The sequence below is a fragment of the Marmota monax genome, unplaced genomic scaffold (genome assembly GCF_021218885.2).
Source record: "Marmota monax isolate L192 unplaced genomic scaffold, Marmota_monax_Labrador192_F-V1.1 WCK01_AAM20220418_F8-fsc00251, whole genome shotgun sequence".
NCBI classification, from domain to species: Eukaryota; Metazoa; Chordata; class Mammalia; order Rodentia; family Sciuridae; genus Marmota; species Marmota monax.
The window spans coordinates 1,766,811-1,791,142 of NW_026694546.1; the positions used below are offsets into that span (position 1 = coordinate 1,766,811).

General features: G+C 41.7%; 1 protein-coding gene across 1 annotated transcript in view; it reads right to left on the bottom strand.

The window, feature by feature from the left end:
* Positions 1-976: 976 nt before the first annotated feature.
* The window catches only part of Cdrt4 (CMT1A duplicated region transcript 4), a 31,617-nt gene continuing 8,261 nt past the window's right edge, over positions 977-24,332 (bottom strand). The window contains exons 3-5 of the mRNA XM_046420700.2: positions 22,504-22,586; positions 3,929-4,041; positions 977-1,534 (exon numbers count right to left, since the gene is read on the bottom strand). Of these exons, the coding sequence (XP_046276656.1) occupies positions 1,092-1,534; positions 3,929-4,041; positions 22,504-22,586 (639 nt within the window). The 3' untranslated portion in view covers positions 977-1,091. The remainder of the gene's footprint in view (positions 1,535-3,928; positions 4,042-22,503; positions 22,587-24,332) is intronic.

Sequence of the window (24,332 nt, forward strand, 5' to 3'; positions counted from 1 at the left end):
GGCTAGAGCTGCCTGTCTTAACCAAATCTTCCTTGTGTCTCAAAACAGAGCTTGTCTACTTGGAGACTGAGCAGACTTCAGCATTGCTTGATTTGGGACCAATTAAGAGCATGGGTAGACAAATTCTAGTGGCCATTTTACAAATAAAAGCAGGGTTCCAGCCAAGAACTTCTTCCTCCACTATCTCTGCTCCATAAAGTAAACCTTAAAAGAACTACAACCGAGTGGGGCTCGCAGGTGTGGATCTTCCATTTCTCAGCAGGGAACACTCTGGCTCCCACCACTATTTTGTAAGCCATCCAAGAAAAACTAACCTCAATACCAGGTTCAGAGGCCAAAATGGAGCATCAGAACCATGTGCTCGTTATTAAGCTAGTATTGTCTTGATTTCAAAAATCCATCCTTTCATACCATGCTTGGAGATGCTGTGTTTGGGATTCTGCAAATCATATCCTTGCTTTAGGCTCTGATCAACTCAGCCTGTAGGAGGCGCTAGCAAGAGCCTGCATGGCTAGAGGAGGAAGATGGATCTCCCTGGTGGTTTGCTTCCTGTCCCTGTCCACTTTCCCTATTAATCCTATTTATCCATCCAGACAGTGGCAAACTGGAGGAACACATGGATCTAGTTTGGAGTTTTTCCAACACACAGAACCAGTCTCCCAAATGACCTCTCAGAGAGACCAGTGTATTCCCTTTGCTGACCCAGCTTCCTGCAGGGGTTACCCTACTTGGATCCCTTCAGATTATCTTTACGTCCTTTTCATTTTCCTAGTTGATAATTCTTCATAATATTATCTCTGATAAAATTAACTGGTGTGATCTCTGTCACCTTCCTGGTCCTGACTGATGTACCTACAGGTAGGTCCTCAGCATCTGTGGCGGAACTGTCCAAATCCACAGGCTGCAGAGCTGCAGCAGGGTTACCCATCCAACTCACAGCCCACATTCTGATGTGGTTTCTCTCCGCCAACCTCTGCATGAACCCGAGCAAGTTCAAAGTTAAAGGACATAGTGTACTTTTGTGGCCAATGGAGCTTAATTGCTGTACATTCTTAGGGGATGGCTGCAAGGACTCCTAGCTAGCCATTTGCCTATTTCTCCTTGCTGGCCGGTAGCGAGCTGTATGGAAGCATCCTCATCATAGGTTTGCGGGGGAAAATGATCTTGTTATAGTTTGCGGTGGGACATTCTCTGGAATCCTTTTGTAAATACGTGGGTTCTGGGGCAACAGGAGAATCCAAAAAAGAGTAAGTTGCCAACATTGATAACATAGTCTCTGATAGCATATCCTTGAACACAGCTTCTTCAGAGGACTTGAAGGACTTTATTCTCCCTCCCATCTGGAGTGTGCTGGAAGGCTTGTTCAGCCGTGATGCCCGTTGACTTTCCTCGAAAGTCTGCCTGTATTCCAATTCTCTAGTTTTGCTTTTCTCAATGAGTCTTTTTACCACTGGGGAGATATAGGTGACATAAGCTGGCCAAGGGTCATTTTTATCAAGCAGTTTCTTAGGAAGTCCGATGTTTTCTGTGGGTCCTACCAGCAAAGAGAAATGCAGGCTATTTAGAAGCAGTCATATACAATTATTCAAAGTATTGAGCATATAGGAGCCAAACCTTGAACTCTTCCCCATTGTACCTGCCCTTATATTCCACAGGAATAAAATCCAATCCAAAGTGGGGAACAGAAGGATATTCTATACGTATTTCAGTTAAAGAATAGTGGAAATACTAAAGAACAAGAGACTTAAAGTCAGGTAGGCAGGCTTGCTTTCAAATATTTATCTAACCTCAAATTATTTAAGCCCTTCAACATTTATTTTTTTTCACCAATAAAAATGGTTAATATAAGGTTAGGGTAAGGACTAAATAAAGTCAGCCAGCCCTTGGTCTTTGTGGGGTATTTATTGATTTCAGGACTTCCCACAGTGAATCTGCAATTGCTGAAATTCCACATATAAAATAGCATAGAATTTGCATATGCTCTATACACATCCTCTCATATGCTTTAAATCGTCTTTAGATTACTTTTAATACCAAATACAATGTAAATGCTATGTAAATACATTTCTGTTATAGATAGTTTGAGAGTAATGACATGAAAATAATCTATTCATGTCAGTAAACACACACCTTTTTTGAAAATAAATGACAGCGAAATGCATTACAACTCTTATTACACATATACAGCACATTTTTTTATATATCTGGTTGTCTATAAAGTATGTTGACACCAATTCGTGTCTTCATACATGCACTTTGGATCATGCTGTCTATATTTTGTATTCACAATTATGTGAATCTAAAGATGTGGAACTCAAAGCTACAAAGAGCCAACTATAATATATTTTAAGGACTTTGGGGAGGGGTGGGAAAGGCTGCCCATCAGTTTTTGCAGTTCTTTTGCAGATACCGAATTATGGACAGGTCAGTCTTTCCTTCCTTTATTTGCAACCTGACTCTATCTACCAGGAATGCCTCCAATTTATTTCCTGTAGCTGCCGCCTTTCCCTGTTCACCCCAATGGTGTGTAATTTCCTTCCTCTTCCGTCATTTCAATAGGAGTTTGAGAAGGATTAGCGTGAAACATTCATCTTGCCATCTCCAACCTAAATTCGGTTAAAAATGCTATAAATGGGGATAATCAAGAGAAGACACAGATTATAGTAGACCCATTTATCTTCAGTTTCACCTTCTAGGATTTTCAATTACCCAAAAATATTTCATAGATACTTCCAGAAACAAATTATTCATAAGTTTTAACTAACTTTTTAATGATTATGTTGTTTTAGGTCTATTTTATTGTTATTGTCATTAGTCTCTTACTGTACCTAATTTATGAAGTAGGTGTCACAGGTATTTACTATAGAAAAAAAAAAACAGTATGTATAGGGTTTGCTACTAGCCACTGTTTCAGGCACTCATGGGTATCTTGGGATGTAGCCCTTGTGGGAATTACTATATACAGTTCTTTCCAGCCTGCCTTTACAACATTCAGGAGCTGGAGCTTATCCAGGGACAGATCTGTCAGTAAAGAATGTGCCACCGAAGGGTTCCATCTTCCTCTAAGAGTCCTCTGTTCCTCTGTAGAGGAAGGCAAGATGTGTGACATCGCCTTTCACTAGAAAAGTCCCAACAAAATTTCCAAGCACAGACTTGACTGTTCATTCTTGTGTCCTTGAAGCAAAGATCTTGCAGGTTCGCATAGTTGTATGGCTCTGGCAGAGGCAAAACCAAACCCCTGGAGCAAATTGAGGAGCAGCCCCTTCACATCCCCTGCACAGGGTCTGACCCCTACCAGCCTAACAAGAGAGGCCATCCACAAAGCCCTGCGTTTTTCTATCTCCACCTTTCCTTCTTCTGTCTTTAACTTTCTCACATTTTCCTCTCTTCCTAGTCTGTTAGCATTCCTCATAATGTAGGTCCATGTAGCTTTGGGGAAACATACTTTCAGCCAGGGCTTCCTCAAACTAATCTAAGAACACAATTAATAGCCACCCTTAGAATCCCAAGTCCTATGGTCTCTGCAAGAGGCTAAGCTGAGTCCACCTTCAGAGAAGAGGATATGCTTTCCTTTAGCTGGAGAGAGGTGAGGCCCAAAAGGCTTCAAGGCATGGCCTTGCTCAAACTCCTTAGGTTGCCCTCTCTTCTGCAGGTATTCTGCCTTATGGACTCCTAGTGCTACGGTGTGAGTGCTGGGGTTTGTGTGGAGGTTGGTTCATAGAGGAAGGGGGGGAAATCCTCATTTCAAAGCCATGCCATCTACTCTACCAGACTCTGCATGTGGCCATGTCCCTACAAGTGTGCAAAGTTCCACTCTCTACCTGCATGTCGCAGCCTAGGATTGGGATTAGGGTGTGGCAAAGATGGCAGAAACCAGGAAAGTCAGCTACAAGGGCCCCAAGCACGGGCTGAAATAGGGAAGCCTTACCGGTCTCTGGGGTCAGGCAGATGGTGATGAGAACTGTAGTCGAACTGGAGGACTTGTTAAAGCACAGAATGCAAGGCCCACCCTCAGGGTGGCTGATTGCAGGACAACCACCACTAAATCAAAAGGGGAAGAGGGAAAAACAGAAACAAAAACAAACACTGGAGGCCTGTAGGGTTGTATTATTAACTGCCTAGACAGGAAACGGGACATGTTTTTAGTTCTTTTCCAGTTTTGAGACGTGTGCTGTTACCCAAGAATTCATTATTCGATATATTCAGTTTTTCCATCTCTGTGGCCTTTAAACATTTAAAAGGGCTGTGGAGTATTTCCACTATCACCTGCCAAAACTCCGTGAAAAAGGGTTTCAGTGGTTTCTACTACGTTCCCAGGAGATGTTGGTGCTACTGTAAACCACACTTTTGAGAAGCATTGGTCTAGGGCAGTATTTCTCAAATTTTAGCAAGCAAACTGGAGAGCTTCTAAAAAGATACCTGGGTCCCACCCCTAGAGATTCTGATTCAATAGATCTGTTTTGAGGACCTGAGAATTTGCTTCTTCAACTAACTTCCCAGATGATGATGATGCTGTTGGTCCATGGACCATACTGAGTAGCCCTCGCCTAGACCAAGCTAGTTCTAAACATTTCTTTCAGCTGCAGCATCCAGGAGGGTGATGTGTTCATGTGTAAGCAATTCTCAAGTTTCCCGTGTCTTTTTTTCTCCTTATTAAGGAACAATTGTGGAATGAGAGTGAGCATGTCACAGGGGTAACCTTAAATCCCACTATTTTTATAAGGATAATTATTCACAAATTTTGACAACTTTTAAACATACCTAACCATAGGATAGCATTCTGGAGATCTGTTCATACTAAAAAGAAAAATACAAGACTACTTTTGTTAAACTTATTTAGATGCAACAGACTCTCTGCTATGAGTCTCAATAGCAATTTTCTACAACAGTCCATTTTCAAACGAATTCATGATTTCATTTTTCTGAGGCTAAGGAAGAAATAATGTTCACATAATCCTCTTAACCTAGAAAGTTTTTTGTGGAATAATTTTTCAAAATGAAATTTAAAGCAGCATATTTCTCCTTTTAAGACCTACCTTAGGATTGGAACTAAGGTCATCAGGTCCCCTTCTAACATAAAGCATGTCATCCAAGTGGTCACCCAGCCTGTTGCTTTTTATCTCCAATGAAAGAGGACTTATAAGTTATCTCCCATGTTAGAGCTGTTAGAATTTGTACTTCTTCTACCCATAGGACTTTTGAATCATGTCAGATGATGGAAACGTGTGGTGGTATTTGGGAGATTTTGGATAATACTTTCCATCCTTCCTTCTAAGTCTCTGGTTAATGAGAGTCAAGCATCAGGATTCCCAGTCATTAGTGAATCCTACCCAACACCAGTGTGCGTATGTTCGACCCGGTGCGTCTCACTTCATCTCATTGGGCCCCTGCAGAAGCAGGCTGATGTGGCTGCTAGCACAATTCTATAGAATAGTAGATTTCTCTCATACTTGCTGTTGCTGAGGCTGAGAAACTAGAGACAACGAATGGGTAGAGTGTTTGAGACCATCAACATGCACGGGGAGGACTTGTTTGTTTAAAACCAGCAGGAGATAAATATTTGACATTAAGTCAGAAGACAAGCTGAGGCTTTTTCTAATTTCCTTCAACACCAGCACAAAGGTTCTATTTTCTCTCCCTATAAATGAAATGCAAACCAGCAGGCTCCAGACAGAAAGAGCATTGATGGGAGGGGCAAGAGGCCACACCGAAGTGACCTTCTTGTTTCTCCTACAGACGTGAAGGTCCATGTTCAATCCAGTGTGGACCAACTCCTCCCAGTTCCCACCGAGTCTCTCATCCCATCATTTTCAGAATTTAATCTGACATGCTGTGCTTGACTTAGGATCATTCAAAGAAGGAACCCTTACCTGGAACCTGACCTACTCTTGTGATCTTGATCATGCTTTTTAACCTGTTAGGACCTCAGTTACTATAAGGATGAGAATGAATTCCTGTCTTGCTCTTCTCAGGGATACATAGTTGTTGTAATAAAATGTCTGGAAAACTAAAGTGTTTCTAAACCAGTGCAACCTGGACTTTCTGCACATCGGGATTACTGGGGATCTTTAAAAAATACAAATGCAAACTCCCACTCCAGATGTTATGATTTGATTGGAGTGGGATATAATGCAAGCATTGGAATTAAAAGCTTCCCAGAATGGCAAGGGGGAGGAGGATGGATAAAGAGATGTTTGATTTGATCAATGCACGCTTATATTCATGTATTCAAATATCACACTGAACCCCATTTAAATATAGGATTAATCTATGTTAATCAAACATTTAAATATAAGCTTCCCGGGTGATTCCAATGTGCAGCAAAGCTAGGGAATTGATGTTCTAGAGTCTAAACTGAAAACATTGAAGATTTATAAGGTATTATTACTAATGACTCAAAGACAGGAAACAGATCCAGAAGATCTTTATATTCTTTATAGTTCTAAGACACAGACTTTCATTCAAGAATCGTGTGTGTGTGTGTGTGTGTGTGTGTGTGTGTTCAGTACTGCATCTCAGTGGCCTTTGAACATTTTAAAGGGCCATTAAATCTGGGCCTGATGGTGCATATGTCTATAAACCCAATGATTTAGGGGCAGAGGCTGGAGGACCAGGTTTGAGGCCAATCTCAGCAATTTAATAAGCCTCTGTTCTCAGTATTCTTTAACAATACAATAAAAATGGGTAGGGATATAGCTCAGTGGTAGCATACCCCAGGGTTCAATACCTGATACCCTGAAAATAAAATAATAAAATGGTCATCAAGCATTTCCACCACTAACACCTGCCAACCGGAATTGACTTAGATCAAAGGAAGAGAAGAACCAAGGCTTAAAGCAGGGAGCTGAGGACACTGTGGCTGTGGATGAGATTCACATGCAAAACTAATGATCTCATTCTGTCTGTAGCCACAAGCTGCAGCCTTATCTCAGGAAACCATCTTTCAAAAGGATTTTGTGGGTTCCAGGCAGGATTGATGGATGAGTGCATTGGCATAAGTCAACCCAACTCGGACTTTTTGCCCTATTAATGCTGTGAAAATAGTGCCATTTGCATACTCATGATGGGCAAGATGTTATCTTTTGTATTCCCATGGAATGCAAGAGGCTTTCAAGCGACTAAGTATTGTTTAAAGGGAAAGAAAAAAAGAAAGAATCATGGCAAGGGCCACCCATACAGTCATATAGATTATTTAGCCTGGGAGTCACCATTCAGATGATCTAAATTGTGCAAGATTATATGTCCTCAGTCAAGTTTGAAAAAAAATGCTCTGTTCAACAAATACCTTTCAAGCAGTATCCTCAGAGCCTACAATATGTTAATCTGTTCCATAACTCTCCAAAGGCAGAAGGAATATGCAAGCATCTTTGGACCTCGTTTGACTTGTGAATCATCATTCATTCATTCATTCATTCATTTAGTCATTCATTAGGCAAGGCATCTCATGGGACTAGAAATTCATGAACCATTTCTGCGGGCTCTGAAGCAAAGCTTTTCTCCAGCCCCTTGCAAAGAAATTACAAGCCTCAGAGGATGTTCAGACACAAAAGGAGAAAAGGACAAAGTTACTTAGTGAATAGCTGGGTCTTCCCTAATTCATCTCCTCTGAAATCAGTGTGAGAGTCCCCACAAAACTGTCCATACTCAGAATAACAAGCCAACACAAGGTCCTAGAGCTCCAGTTGCAAAAAAATTAGTGGAAACTAGACTTATTTTCCCTCTGTCCAGCCTTTTTAAATTTCTTCTCCACTCCAAGTTTTCGGGTTACTTATCTTGTTTGTGTCTCATCTTTTACTCCCCCCCACCCAACACACACACACAGCTATCCTTACACACATTTTCTCAAACAGGAACCTAATGCTAAATCTCTTTTAGCCTCTGCATTTTATCCTCTTCAACTTTCCATTTCCTACCCTACCCTCTGTTTCCTTTTCTGCCCTCTGGCCACTCCTTGTTTATTTTTGGCTAAAGAGGAAGCTGCCATTCAGGCCAGGAGTGTCTTGGAAAGCTTATCTCTGAGATCTAGAGAAATGTCCCTGGGCATGAATCAAAGAAGTGCAGAGTGTGGTTTTCAGGCTGATTTCCAGCTAAAGTGAACTAGCAGGAAGCCTGGAGTCTGCATGCCCCACTTTAAAAGGACAGACTCCCTTTATTTCATGCCTGGGGAAAACACAAGGTGTATATATGACCAATTCCCCCACCACCACCCTTTATTATTACTCTCTCCACTTCTTTACCTTGCCCCTATCTCATGAGTGCTAACACACACACACACACACACACACACACACCCCACTATCTAATGGGCTCCAGAGGGGGAATACACAAGATAATCTTGGATGTGCCTATAGTAACACCCATGCTCAGGAGCATTGAAAATCCCAGACCAATTGAGAAGATTCAAGGGGAGGGGACGGTGGGGAGAGGTAATTTGGCCTTCAGGAAATAAGCAGCATTCTCTGCTCCTCTCCCATATGACAATGTGCTAGCAACCTTCCCTTGCTCACCACTGTCTTTTCCCAAATACATACGCATTCAGAGCAAAAACAAGTCCATTACTATATTCTTTTAAAAAATCAAGTTGCAAATGGTGGGCCACTTTGGTAGTTGTCAGAAAGTTCTACTATAGATCATGACTCTTTTGGGGGGGAGCAACTATCTTTAGCTACATCTAAGATGGAGAGATGGGAATCTAATCAGAATTGCTCATCTTCTAACATGGACCTGGCATATCACTACCATTTATGGTGGGTAAGAGGGGATGTACTATTTTGTATGTTTCCAAACATTATCCAAATGCTTTTTCTAACAATTATGCACATAGTTTGAGAGTGTTTATTTGCCAACAGTGGGAATAGAGTTCAAGTGTCTTTGGCCGTGTGACATTCATTCATTCACGCATGCAGGCACACACTCAGCAAATTTATACTGCGCGTCAAGCCATACTGAGCGTCAAGCCATGCTTCTCACCCAAACCTACTGTGGAGCCTCCACACTCACCTCTTGCTTTGGGGTCAGACCTTTTTTAAGGGTCCACAAAGCAGGTTTCCCATGAACCAAACAAAATTCATCTATGGCACCATGTCACCAGAAATAAAAGCAGACAAATTCCGGTACAGAGGCCAAAACATATCCTATCAGCCACTCTGGGACTGAGCATCATCTCCATGTGCCAGACCCTGGAGACACAAAGAGAAATGAGACAACACTTTGCTCAAGGAGTTCATAGCCCCATAAGGAAGACCATCAGTTTCCTAACACAGACTGGATAGAGATGGATGTCAAGAAATAAATTCAAGAAGAAAAAGAATGATTGTGCTGAGTCTTAAAGAACAGGGGGAGTGATGGACTATGTTTAAAAGTCAGCCTCAATGTTCCCAAATACTGAACAAAATGCTTCTTCATTCAAGATTTGCATTCTTCTTCCCATAAGCAGATAATTAAGGCTGCTCCCAAATGGCATGATTAATGCAAATGAATACAATGTTGAATGTATCAGTACCTTAGAAATTCACTATAGGAAGCAGCATTACACATTAGATACCTATAAGGTACAACTCTGAATCTGAATTTTATGTTTACTCAAGCACTATTCGATCATAAATATTAAGTTCTTATTTTAAGATGTAATATGAAGACCCATTCGGTGCCATTAAACTCCAAACACAGGTGTGGCCATATTACCCACAGACCGAGTGCCAAATCTTGAAATGAAATTTCCAGAATGAGCCAAACACGCTTAACAGAGGAGAGTTTTCCAGCCTTTCCTTCCATGGATATTCTTAGGGTAGAATTGTGTGGATTGATTGGCTAGACAAATAGGAAAGATATGGAGAAACAGGCTGCAAGAAATAGCCCTACAACCTCATGTTCAGGAAATCAAACATGAAAAGATTTAAGCAATTTGTGCCCAGAGACCTCTCTATGCCTGACAGCTGGCTCGTGAGCAATGAGACCATGAAAATGTGTGGCCACACAATGTCTAATCAATCAGAAGAAGGAAGTCCTGCTCCACTGGAACAATGGGGACATTGTGAACCTAGAGAACACACGAGGGAAATAGCCAGGCATTTCCCAGGACTGGTCTCAATCAATGGCCCGGGCTACCTCCTTTTAAAATGTTCAAAACACTAGAAATCCACACCAGTGTTTGCTTTTAAGAGAGTGACTTGCATCTGAGACTTCCTAGAAGCAAAGTACTGAAGTAGTTGCTTTCTTTATGATTCAATTATTCCATCAGCATATTGACAGCTTGTCCTCAATGGCAAATGTTTATCCCAGTTCATGTCAGAATGTGAGAAAATACCTGTATCACACGTTGCACCTAAAACTTGGTTCACAGGAGACTCCAAATTATGATTAAAATCAAAGTTCCAGATCATCTAGGGTAAACTGTACACAGTTGAACCACAATCAAAATAAACTGCCATGCTGAAAATTAGAGCATTTGACTGCACTCTGACATGAATGTTCTTCATTCATACCTGGCGATAATTGTCACCCTAAATCTACTTGCAAAATGGAAAATAAACATGGGGAAGATGCATCATTTGAGGATGAAGCAAAGGAAGGCAAGTTTGTGGATGGGTCCTCAGCACAGTTAGAGTTGGAAGATGAAGTGAAGGAGATTGGTTACCTTGTGTGTATAAACTCTATGCCCATCAGGAGGGTACCGTATTCCTTCCCACCACCACAGTCACTACAAAATGAGGAGGAGGAGGTAGAACATATGATCACCATTCCTAGAAAAGCAATTCAAGGCATGTGCTGTGTTGGTGATGGTCATTGTTTTTTTTATATGCTCTCATGATGAAATGTACTACAACGTTTCTCAGTATTTCTGTGTTCTCTTAATGGAAATCATATATATCAACATTGTAAAAAGTTTGGAAAGATCAATTTTAAAAAAAAAAAAAAAAGAGATCACAATCCCAAGACCATCACACAATGATCAACTCACCCAATTCTTACATGGCTATCATCACCAAAAGTACATACCAACTTATCATTTTTGTTCTACTATTATCATACTGTGTTTTCTCCTGTTGTTAAAAGATTCCTCATCATATTTTAGAGGCTGCTTAGTAATCCATCAAGGGAATGGACCATTATTAATCATGCCTCCATTTGGTGATTTTAAAGTGCTTCCACGTTTAGCCATTATAAATGATGAGCAATATCTTTTAAAATACAGATATGTAATATGAATTGTAATGCATTCTGCTGTCATATATAACAAATTTTAAAAAAAATTTAAAAAAGAACTAGCTGATGCCCTTATGTTTCTTATAAACCTGTCTATAGGCAAGGTGCTCAGAAAATGTTGGCTGCTGGAAGTTTCTGGTCTACCAAAGGTCTCAGTGCTGACAACACCATTTCCTCTCTAGTTGGTGAGGGGAGCATTGACCTCCCTTCTGCCTTATCTGCATGGGCAAAGAGCAGGTAAGATATTTGCCACTGTGGTCTCTAGAGTTCATATGTAGTAGCTCCAAGATTTAATATTGATTGCAGCGTAGCCCACTAACAATAAGAACAGAAACTTAACAGTTGCTCCAAGCAAGCTGTCTCCTAACACCAAATGAGTCAGACTTCAGGTACAAGAATTATGGTAAAAGCCATTCCAGGCATGGAAGGGCCAGGAAAGAGGTCAAAAAGAATCTGCTCCATGTAGCTAAGATTTACTGGGGACAGGAAATTGCCAAAGAAGTACCTCATCCACCGTAATGCATGTGTGAGATTAATGGGAAGATTAGATGCCTCACAGTGTGATGGTAAGGAAGCAACCATGGAAAAAAAAACTCTCCCTGGACTTTCAAGGCCAGATGTCTAGAGCTTAAGTCATAAGAGCAAAGTGAAGGCCACCAACAATGCTCTCCAAGCAATTAGGTTCAAAATACCCCAACCAATTGAAGTATCATTTGGCAAGATATTGGGTGACTGCTAAATGAACCAAAGAATCATGTAAAGCAAACCAATTTATGATGAAAACACAACGGGCATGAATCATTTAGTGAAGAGGCCACAACGTCACATCTCCCAGTAATAACTGAGGCCATTCCAGCTTTATCATATCAAATAAAAGTTATAGTTGTTCTTAATGAGGACCCAGAACCATCGAGAAATTGGCAGATTCATTGTGATTAGTGAAATAAGCCAGTCTTCAGAAGAACAAATATTATATGATATTATATCTTTGGTGTCCAAAGTAATCAAACTCAAACTCAAGTAGTCAAACTCATAGAAACAGAGAATAGAATGGTGGTTGCCAAGAACTGTTGGGGAAAGAGAAATGGGGAATTGTCCATTGTTTATAAAGTTTTAGTTATGCAAGGTGAATAAGTTCTAGAAATTTGTAGTAGAATATTGTGCCAATAGTTAGTAAAAACAATACTGTGCTTTTAAGAATTTGAGGGTACGGGCTGGGATTATGGCTCAGCGGTAGAGTGCTCGCCTCGCACCTGCAAGGCCCTGGGTTAGATCCTCAGCACCACACACACAAAAAATAATAAATAAATAAATAAATAAATAATAAAGTTATAAAAAAAAGAATTTGAGGATAGATCTTGGGCTTAAAATAAAGGAACACAGGAAACTACAGATGTGGTGGAAGCTGGGTACAGTGGTGCACACCTGTAATTCCAGCTATTCTGGAGACTGAGGCAGGAGCATCCCAAATTCCAGGTTAGTCTGAGCAACCTAACAAGACCCTGTCTCAAAATAAAAATTAAGAAGTGCTGGAGATGGTAGTTTAGTGACAGAGTGCCCCTTAGTTTAATTTCCAATTACACACACACACACACACACACAAAGTGATGGATATGTTTATCACTTTTGTCTATGGCCATATCGCACTGAATGTACCCAATTTCTTCTGATGTTATGTTTATCACCTTTGTTGTGGTGATACTGTCATAAGTGTATGTATATATCCAAACTCATCAGATTGCAAACATTAAATGTGCAGGTTCCTCTATATCAGTTGTATCTCAGTAAAACTGCTTTCAAAAAAGAAATTGGCAACTTGTGTCCCATATTTTCTATCAAGAAAGCAAGTCTAGAAAAGATCTCCCAAAGTTTGCAAGGTTTCTCCAGCATTGTGCAAGATAAAGAGTACCACAGATTTTGGAACGCCAACAATTTGTCTCAGAGAACAAGAGAAAAAACAGCAACTCATTGACTGTGTCAGTGGATGAATGTGGGCCTTTTTTTTGCTGTTGTTCACCGAGCAATGGGAAGATTGGAATCACATCCTACTTCCACAAACATCTCCTCTGTCTTCATGTCCTGCTTCTGTGCATGGCCTCACCATCATCCTGACCATCAAGGGGAGCCTCAACTCCTCCTTCCCTCTTACACCTCCAATTCAGGTCCCATTCTCCACACATCTTCCTACCTCTACTTTCTTTCCTTCCAGTTCATCCTCCATTCTGGCAATTATCAAAATACACATTTTATTAATATATTCATTCATCTATTCAGCAAATACCTACTGACTGCTCCTTATGTGCCAAACACTAACCAGGGGTGACACTCTAAGCAGAGAAGAGCAACTGAACAAGATCTGATCACCTCACATTTCTGTTCAAAATTCATTCCCTATCACTGGAAAGATAAAATGAAAAGCCTTTAGTTTTGGGGTACCAAACCCTTCAAAATCTAGTTCCAGAAAAGTTCCCCAATCTGGGCTCCTAGCACCATTACTCTGCCACCTATACACACATCAACACCTAGACACACATGCCTCTCTAACACACGTACCCATGCACACATATTCACAAGCATGCACACAATACACATACAAATGTGCACATATATGCAGGTACACACACCTGTGCATCTTGCCCATGTTATGGCATGTGTGTGCACATATGCTCCATGCACATACATAAATGTGCATTTATGGTCATACATGTGTACACATGCATGTACACATGTACATGTGTGCATATACAGATGCAAAATTATACAGACACACATATACACACCCAACACTCTGAACACTCACCATTCCCTATCCCACCAAGCTCTCGTGTCTTTACTCCTTGACACAGGTTGTTGCCTATACCCTGGATTCGTTTTGCACTCCTTACTTCTAAGGTGCTCCATGTGCTCCAAAACCCAGACCATGGTTCAGCCACCCAGAGAAACATTCCCTGACCCTTTCAGGAAGGAAATGTGTCCTAAGCTCTCATAAGAGAGTAAAAACGATGCTATTATAAAAAGCATTTGTCACATCTATGTTAAGAAAATCATCAAGGATCAAAGGATGTAAAAAGTCTCGAGTAAATGGATCAAGTTTAAGTGCATTTAAAATCTGAAAAACTGAAGGTTATATTTGGAGATGTCCTCCTCACCAGCACCCCACTTCTATTTATAGGACTTTCTGCCATGAATTCTTCATAAGATCACTACCAAAGGATGTGTCCTCCTCCCTCCTGGCCCCACAATGTCATGTTCCCTGCAGGCTACTCAAGGAAGGACTGAGTGACTGCATTTTTATTATTTCCCTCCAGTAATGCACAAGTTTCTGGGACTGGAGGCAGGTACTTGACCTCCTTATTTTCACTGCCATTCTCAGACCATTTTCTTTCTCTCCTCCTCCTTTGAAGCTCCTGCCATTGAACTGCACAAACATCCTTACCGACTGCTTGTTGGCAGCTCCTGACCCCTGGCCGCCACTCCACACTCACTGACAACTTTAGTTCATGGCACACTGGTTTCCTTTACACCATTTACACCTGTCAGCCGTGGCTTCTTCACCCATGCACACCTCTAGTCTCAACCTCCCTTGACCTGCTCACCACCCGAGTCACTAAACATGGCAGCAGACAAACATCACTGTGCTGACGTTCTCACATGAAATGTTGATCGCTGGTGATTCTACACTGTGAACTATGTGCTGGGCACGTTCTAAGCCTCTTATCTCTATTATCCAATTTAACCCCCACAAAATTCAAGCGCATTAGGTACTATTTTATTCCCATTTCACAGGCAAGGAAACTAGATAGCCTATGTAGGACACATTAAGTGGTCTTTTCAACTACCGAGTGACAGAAATCAGGACTTGCACTCAGGGGGTCTAGCTGAAAAATCCTTTTCTCTATTATTCTATGCTTTTGCTCATCTATCTCAAAGCCACCCAACATGGCTGGTCCATCCTAATATTTCCCCTTTCCTACTCTTTTCAATTCCCCATTCTCTAAGCAACTATTTCAAACCTCCTCTCACCTGCTTCTCCCTTTTACTCCCAATTACTGTTCTTGCCCATCCTCCTTTTTAAGGGAAAACCAACATCAAGACCTCCCTCATCTCCCTTCCTATAAGTTCCTTCCTAGAAGTCAGGATTCAGCCTCAGTGTCACCTTCTCCGTGAGGCCTTTCCTGACTACCTAATGTAGCAACCAGCCACCCTCCTTCTTCTATTTTAGTTCTCTGCATAATACTATCCCTGCCCAACATTTCTTATGACTTATTCATTAGTTTATATTCTTCTAAACAACTAGAAGGTAAGTGTGAGAGCAGGCCTCTCATCTATTATCTTCACTGCTCTGTTTCCAGGCACTGGGATAAAATTTACGAGATGTCATTGCAATTGCCACAGGAAACTATCCCTGGAATCTCCAAGAATCGTGAGAAATCCAACCATCCAGCAGCTACACACTTGTATAGGACCCAGTGAAAACCGGGGACAGCTGACTTGACAATAGAAAAAGGGAGGACATTATCCTAAAAATATAACAAACAAATGTGGCAAATGGAAAGGCCTGGGTTCAGATCTTAGCACTGCTACTTACTGCTTCAGAGTAAACAAATCACCTGCACTTGCACTCTCTCTCTCTCTCTCAGCTTTATGTTTTGCACATCTGTAAAATGGGAATGACAACACCTCCTCCCTTGCAGGATTATTGTGAAAACTGAATTAGAAGCCACCTGTGAAGTACGGGGTGCATCACAGTAAACAGCAACAATTTCAGTGCTTGGAGACATGACATTAATTTCACCCTCCAGGAGTCAGGTTTCATTGAAAGGTAAAATGAAGCCCTATCCAATATGGGAGAGTACTCAGGGAGACTAAATGAACCAAATTCTAACTCCATCTCTACTCCACTTCTCTCCAAACCTCCATTTCCTTTACCACCTGGTCTAATGTGTCTTGCAACCCCTCAGGTCTCATCACTACCAAATGAATCACACGGGGTATGCTCTATGCTATCATTGGATATAATGGCCTTTTCACATAGTCTGTGCCTTCTTCCCTTGTGATCCTAATCAATTTACACACAAGGCTGGAACACTAGACTCTTCTTATAATCTGCTTCCAGGACCAGTCCAGTGATCCTTATTCTAGGAGGCCACTCCAAGTGGAACTTAGGTTCTGACTGTAGTCAGTCCTCACTATGAACGAATATGGGCCCCAAAGACCCTCCCAAGTGGAACTATCCACATCCTACTCTGTATTCCCAAGTATCTATTCTCTACCTCGCCTGGCAGGGTTATTTACTTCATATATGTTTCTCTTGCCTTAAGTTGTTTCTTAAGGCTCGGGAGTGAGATCTTTAAGTTCCAGTGGGTCTTTGGCCCATATTTGACCATAGTGAGGACTGACTACAGTCAGAACCTAAGACCAGGCTTGCTTACCTTGTCCTGAACTCTCTTCCTCACTTCTCCCAGATGGTAGCTCTTTCAAGTGTCTGGTGCAGCTCATTTTACTAGGTTTCTGAGAAACATACAATGAGGAGGGTAAACTGGCAGAAATGGAATGAAATGGAACACTAAGATGAATAGTTAGGGGGACAAAGGACAGCTGGATATAATAGAGAATCGTGTCTTATAATTAAAAGTGAAAAATAACAATGGCCCTTTTTTCCTACAGGTCAATAAAAAGGTCACTCAAAATTGGGGATAAATATTTAGTTATAAGTTTCACATGAATCTTCCTAAGCGCAAATATTTATAAATAATATACAACAGAACATAACTGCTAGCCACATAGAAAATATGTGTGGGTAACATGCCAGGAAATTTTTAAGTTCTGACAAAAGGAGTTTTTGTTGAGTCAGAAATCCAATGAAACAATAAAGGTTTTAATGTGTCTCCTTGGCGTGGTGGAAGGATGCATCAAATACTTCTGAAATCCAGGAACAGGCCCTTCATGGGATGTATTGTACAGATGTCCTTTCTCCAGTATATGCTTAGCCTTTGAGAGCCAGAGCAGCAGAAAAAACAGATCTATCCTCAGTGATACACACACACACACACACACATACACACACATATGTGTGTGTCTAATATATGTGTATATAAATAATTGTATATGACTTTAATAAAAGTTCTCCAAAGTTCCCCAAATAGTGAAATGCCTATTAAACACTCATTTTGAATAAAGCACAGCATAAAATTATGAGCACACATTCAGGACAGAACAAGGACTTAGCTGTTTGACCCAGAATAAGATACTTACACTTCATAAGCTCCAGATTCTCACCTGTAAAACAGAGGCAGTAAGAGGAACTGTCCTTGGATGGTCACAAAGATTTAATAAGGTAATTCACATAAAGCATTGATCACAGGGCTGAGGCACAAGGTAAGAGCCTCTTGGTTGGGCTGTTAACCGCATCACTAATATGCAGGATGGTGATGTCTTCCTTCCACGATGCCGAAACAATGAGGTCCAATGATCAGGCCTGAGAAATTAGGAACAAAAACTCATCTCACCAAAAATGAGCCACTAAGTTGAAAATCAGCAAAGAGACTAGATCAATGGGTAATTAGAAGACATGCTTTGGGGACCCTTCAACACAGCTGCTGCCATACTGCCATCCCCACATCATCCATTGTATCCCATCCACATTACTTTTTAAGTTTCAAGATGTTTAAGGTATTATACCATCCGCTCACCAAAAAGTACTTCATGGAGTTCATCCCTGAACCCAGCTGAATATATAGAAAACTGTGAACTATAATTAAAAGTGAAAAATAACAATGGCCCTTTTCCTAGAGGTCAATAAAAAGGTCACTCAAAATTGGGGATAATTCTTTAGTTATCAGTTTCACATGAATCTAAGCACAAATATATATATATATATATATATATATATATATATATATATATATATATATATAAAATATACAACAGAACATAACTGCTAGCTACATAGAAAATATATGTGGATAACTTGCCAGGCAGGTCTGAGGCATCTGTGTCCACTTGCAGTCACATATGGGTACATACACACAGACACACACACACACACACACACATAGGTTTATTAGGACACTCACATAGTCCCTGGCATGAGAAAGTCTACAAAACACATATACATGTATGTCTAAAAGTGTGCATATGCATGTGAATAAACACACACACATGCACACTTAAGTCTCCAAGGTCAGCAACTGTATCTACTCTGTGCCATCTCCAGGCAATCCTCCCAAAGTTTGATATCCCTCTTCCCAGCTGAGTTCTATTTCTCTCCTCTCAGATCACTGAAGCCTTGGTCTAGAATGACTTAATGAGCAAAACTGGGCCAAGAAGTCTCGCCAGGTTCCTACTGAAAATAATCAGGAGACTTAGGTATGCAAACAATGTTAAAGGGGATGCGGGGTGGAGCAAAAAATTTGAAGTCAGGAAAACTAGTTTTAGCCTCCAGCTTCACCTCTTTATGTGGAATCTTGAGCAAGTTCCTTAATCATGCTGAACCTCCATTTTTTCATATTCAAGATGGCAACATCCTGCCTCATGGGATATATTGTGATTCAACTAATGTGATCCATAAAGTACTTTATAATTATTAGTTTGTAGTGAGGTCCAAGAACTCTGAACTATTGGTATAAATTGTTGTTCTTTGATTTATAACTGGGGTTTGTTTTGGTAACAAGAAAGATAAATAGCATTGCTTTCCAGGGTAAAAACCAGATGAACTCCAGAGAGAGCAGAAATGTTAAGTTGTTGAGACAGTGACAGTGTCCACAGACAGGGAGTGGCTGGTGTTGGTGGTGTCTTGGGCTCCCCCTGCTTTACTTAGGGTGGAGGTGAGATGGAATGGAGGTTGAATATAAATAACTAGTTTAGAAAATCAGAATTATGTGTTCCTCTGGGATGCTAAGCCAACAAAGGAACCCACCTTGCAGAAAGAATATGGGTAAACAAGGAACTCATTTCTCTCCACCCCTTATAACACATGGTTTATCAGACCTGTTAGGTTACAGGGTCCACAAGCTAAAGGAGTTCATAAGCAACAGGCCTCTTAAGACCCATGATAGGCAGACTGCAAGATGGCTCCCAATGATCTCAGCTCCTGCTATTCATATCCTTGTGGAATCCCCTCCCCTTGAGTATGAGCTGTATCTAGTACCTTTCACTTCTAACAAACAGAATATAGTCAAAGTGAGAGGATATCATCTCTGAGATTAGGTTACAAAAGTGTTGATTTCCATCTTGAGGGCTCTCTCACACATTTCCCCTCTCTCTTGTCCATTGGGAAGGATACCAGCTGCTATATTATAAGCTGCCTCATAGAGAGGCCCACGTGACAAGGAACTGAGGGAGATTTCTAGTCAAGAGTCAGCAAGGAATGGAAGCCCTTGATTCAACGGCCCAAGAGAAACTTCATCTTGTCCATCATCATGAAAATGAACATGGAAGAGGATTCTCCTCTTATCGAGCCTTCTGATGAGACCACAGCCCCAGAAAAAATTATGACTGGAACCTCATGAAGAGATGCTGAGACAGGGCAGACAGTAAAGACACACCCAGATTTCTGACCCACAGAAACTGTAAGATAAAAATATTTATTTAAGCAACTAATTACCCCCAAAGGGGTAACTTGTTACACAGCAAGAAATAACCATACAAGGCCCAACCTGTCCAAGGAAAAATCCCACCTATGAGACTGAGGAAGAGAAGGGCTTCTTGTTCTGGCAGCAGCAGGTGAAATTTCACTAGGATAGAATAAGGCATGAGGAGGCCCAAATGTGAAGTTATGGAGCTTGTCTCACATTGCTTGATGGATACAGATAACTTAAATTTTAGTGGGCTTTTAAAAAAAAAATTTCTGAAGGGGCTGGGGATGTGGCTCAAGCGGTATCGCGTGCGCGCCTGGCATGCGTGTGGCCTGGATTCAATCCTCAGCACCACATACAAACAAAGATGTTGTGTCCGCCAAAAAAACTAAAAAAATAAATATTTTTAAAAACTTCTCTCTCTCTCTCTCTCTCAAAAAAAAAAAAAAAAATTCTGAAGACCAAGTAAAAATGGCTTTGTGAAAGTAATTAGATCAAAACACCTAGTCTGCCGGACCTGGTGGTAGACACCTGTAATCCTAGCAACTCAGGAGGAGTCTGAGGATGGAGGATCACAACTTAGAGACCAGCTTCACAACTGAGACAGACCCTGTCTTAAAAAAAAATAAAATAAAAAGAGTTTGAGATGTTACTAGAGGTAAAGCACTTGCCTAGCATGAGTGAGGTTCTGAGTTCAATCCCTGATACCTCAAAAAAAAAAAAAAAAAAAGCCAAGTCCTATCACAGGATTGTTTTATCCAACACCACTACATAAATGCCATTTGAGCTCTAGTTGAGCCCTGAAGCCAGGAAGATTACCTCCAATCTTCCTTTCCTGCCTATTATGTGCGTATCATAAGCATACACCCCCTAACCACGGAAGGACCTCAGAGGTGGGTTTAGAATGTCTAGAATGGAGTGAGTTTCAGGGTTATTATCTGCCTTGTTGGATTGGAGCTGCTCTGGTCAAGAGGTTGCAAGGCACCTGCTTGGAGACTGGAGATTCGCCAAAGGATCCACGGGGCCACCGTCCAATGTCATCACAGAGTACCATTAGAATTTTCCCTGAACCAAAACATCCTCCCAGAACACAAGAATGAAGAAATTGTTGATTGCGCATGACTTGATTATGCATGATGGACCTGAGCAGAACCTTTATCTTTGAATTGATCCTCTTGGTCTTCTAAAGTTCTCTATGAAGGATGTCCCTGATGGCCCGGAGTGATTGTGTGGTCATCTCCTTCAGAGTTGGCAGTCGATTCAGGTAACTGAGGTAGGATAGAAAAAAAAAATTAAAAATAGGTAGAAAGGAAACAAAAAGAAGGATAAGGAAACCCAAGTTGAGTCTGGAAGCCTGATGCTCAAGTTCCACGTACACTTCTCCCCAGGCCTGTCACTCCCCCAATCAGTTTTCTCTCTCCCAGGCCGGTCACTCGTAAACTTCTGGGACATCTGTAAATCTTAGAGTCACTGTAAATCAATCCACTTATGAAAATTGCCTTGCATAGTGTTAATTACCCTAATAAAATAATTATATAATAAAAAGATTAAGCAAAGAGAAATACGATATTTCAGAAACCTGTAATATAGGGTACTTTTCTACCTTTCTTGCAAGGATCTTGAGAGTGGCCATGACAACCATAAACCATCTCGTCATTACCAGAATGATATCATCCTCACATACCTTCCCATCAACCCCTCACCATGTTTTCGTTAAAAGAAAAGCCTGGGACCCACTCCCCCCAACAAAGTGGCCCTCTAGCTCCCAAGATGGCCCACGTTTTCCCTAGAATATATATATCTCAGATTTCCTAAACAACTCTGTGTCTCTGACACGTCCTTAAATCTGTTTCTATGATGATTCTCAAGAACTTTCTGAGATGTTTGTCAAGAACCCCATTCATTCTGAGTTGGGGTCCCCTCTCCAGGAACTCTTCAGACCTCCTCCAGTGACAGTTACCATACCAGGTTCCTTGTATTGCACCGTTCTGAGAGATCTGACCTCCTTCCGGGGCAATACTCTAGCCCCAAGTTATTCTGCCTTTCTATACCTCTGTTTCCTCCTGGATAAGAATAAGGGTTGGGGTTTGCCACACCCTGTCTCCCATCCAACACTAATCTCTGGCTTCTCCCTGAAACTCCTTGCAGGCTGTGGTGACACACAGGCCTGTAATTCCAGTGACTCAGTGACTCAGGAGGCTGAGGCAGGAGGACTGCAAGTTCAAGGCCAGCCTCAACAATTTAGAGAGACCCTGTCTCAAAATAAAAATAAATAAATAAATAAAAAGGACTGGATGTAGCTCAGTCGTAAAGCACTCCAGAGTTCAATACTCAGTCAAAGAAAAAAAAAAAGAAAAAAACTCCTTGCACAGCAAGGCTCCATGTAATGGAATGCACTAAAGTTTCCTAACATCCCACCAAATGAATTCCTTATGAGCCCAACTTCTGGGTTTATACTAACTGAGAAAATACTGCAAGCCCTGACCTTCAACACTCAAGCTTGTTCTCATTCCCGGATGCCTTTCCAAAGAGGAAAAAAAGCTAACTTTTGCCCTCTAGGGTGGGAAATGTGAAAGGCACAGGCACAGGCACAGAGAGCTCTGGGAATCCAGACCACAAACAAACCCCTCCCAGGCGTGGAGAACCACAGAGCCCGGCCCTGACCCGTCTCTTCTCCATCCCCAGAGTGGAAATTCTAGAAGCAGAGGGTGCCCAGACGGACACTGCTTTCACTCCCTTGCCAACTGCCAACTGCTGTAAACCTGTTCCTGTCCCTTCGAAGTTGTAACGTGTGGAGCCAGAAATCTGGAAGAATTTAACACCCCGTCCATGCAGACACAGGAAAACATTGTTCAAAGTAAACACTGGAATCCCGCCCTCATCATGCAGGAATGTAGAGCCACAGGGTCTGAGCTCAGCAGCTTCTCAGAAAAGCCCCCGCTAAGCCCTCGCTCTGCTTTGGGGCTACAGACAAGGGAGGCTCTGGAGGGGATCCACCAGCTTATTCTCTGGCCAACCCAGGCACCAGCCTAGGTAGGGGGTCAGCACACACAGGCTTCTTCCCTCCTGGGGCAACATGGGCAATCCTGTCTGCAGCTGCTGGCTCAAGAACTGGGTATTTCTCCCAGGACTCAATTTCTGTGCAAAAGACCGGCATGGGCCTTGAGCTTGTGAAAATCAAAGGAAGCAGAGTCACCCTCCTGAAACAGAGAGGGGCTCAGGATGCTGTGGGACTTTCCATTTCCTTTGCCTCCCAGCAGGCTGTGAAAGGCTGCTCTGTGCCAGACAAGGGTGCAGTCCTTTTAACCAAAAGATGTGTGTGCTTGCTCGATGGGATGTGGCCACCGACACTCATTTCACTTTGACTGAGGCTTAACTAATTCCATCTCTCAACAGCCATGTGCCAAGGTCCCCACCTCATTTCCTCTAACTCTGGAGAGTAGGGAGAAAGGACTTGCTTTATCCAGAAAGATGTTTCACTTTTAATCATTTGTGTCTCTGGGTCCCTCTGCCTAAAGTGGTGCGTAAAATCCCCCTCACCAAATTAATGGAAGGTTTTTCATAGAGTGTGGAAGGAAGCCCATAATTGGAAATGGTTCAAGTAGGAGTCCAAAGATGGACACTGCTTGAACGTCCTCACCCAAACTCAGATGAAGTATTAAATGTGCTTAGGACCTGAGGGCTCTGATCTAATGAATAGATTAATCCATTCATGGGTTAATGGATTAATGGGTTACCTTGAAAGTGGGTTTTATAAAAGCAGGTTTGGCTCTGTCTCTCCACGTGATGTCCTCTGCCATGGTGTGATTCACCAGGGAAGACCCTCACCAGATGTTAAACAGACAGCAGTACTATGCTCTTGGACTTCTCAGTTTCCAGAACTATATGCCAAATAAGCTTCTATTCTTTATAAAATGCCCAGTCACAGGTATTTTGTTATAGCAATAGAAAATGGAGTAAGGAAGCCACTTAGCCACCCAAAGATCTGAATAGGGTCCTACTTAGTGGAGGGGCTGCCAAGAAGTTTAAGGGCAACAATAGCAGCAAATCAGGTCTTTAGGAAGCGGCCAAAGAAGCAAATCATTAAATATTCAACATGGTAGTCCATCGCTTTCTGACTTTCATCATTACCTCACTCATTCCATTCTTGAGCCCTGTGGGATCCACCAAAGTCAAGCCCAAGGATTTTGATAGCCAAGTTCAAGGGCTTGTTTAATCCATTCATTTATAAAAATATACTGAGTACTCCTTCCAAGCCAAGTGGCAAGAAGGATGCTATCCCTGCTCTCAGGAAGTGTGTATAATCTAGAACAGAAGTTGCTGAGGGGTGGTCCTGGGACAGAAGCAGCCCCAGTAGCAGCATGGGGGTGTTTGTGGGAAATAGAATTTCTCTGGTTCCACCCTGGCCAGTAACAGAAACTCTGGGACAGAGTCCAGCCATCGGTATTTCACAAGTCATCCAGGGGGGATTCCTCTGCCCACCAAAGTTTGAGAACCACTGATTGAGTCTGTCACCACCTTACACTGGAGAACAGAGAACAAAAGTGTAAC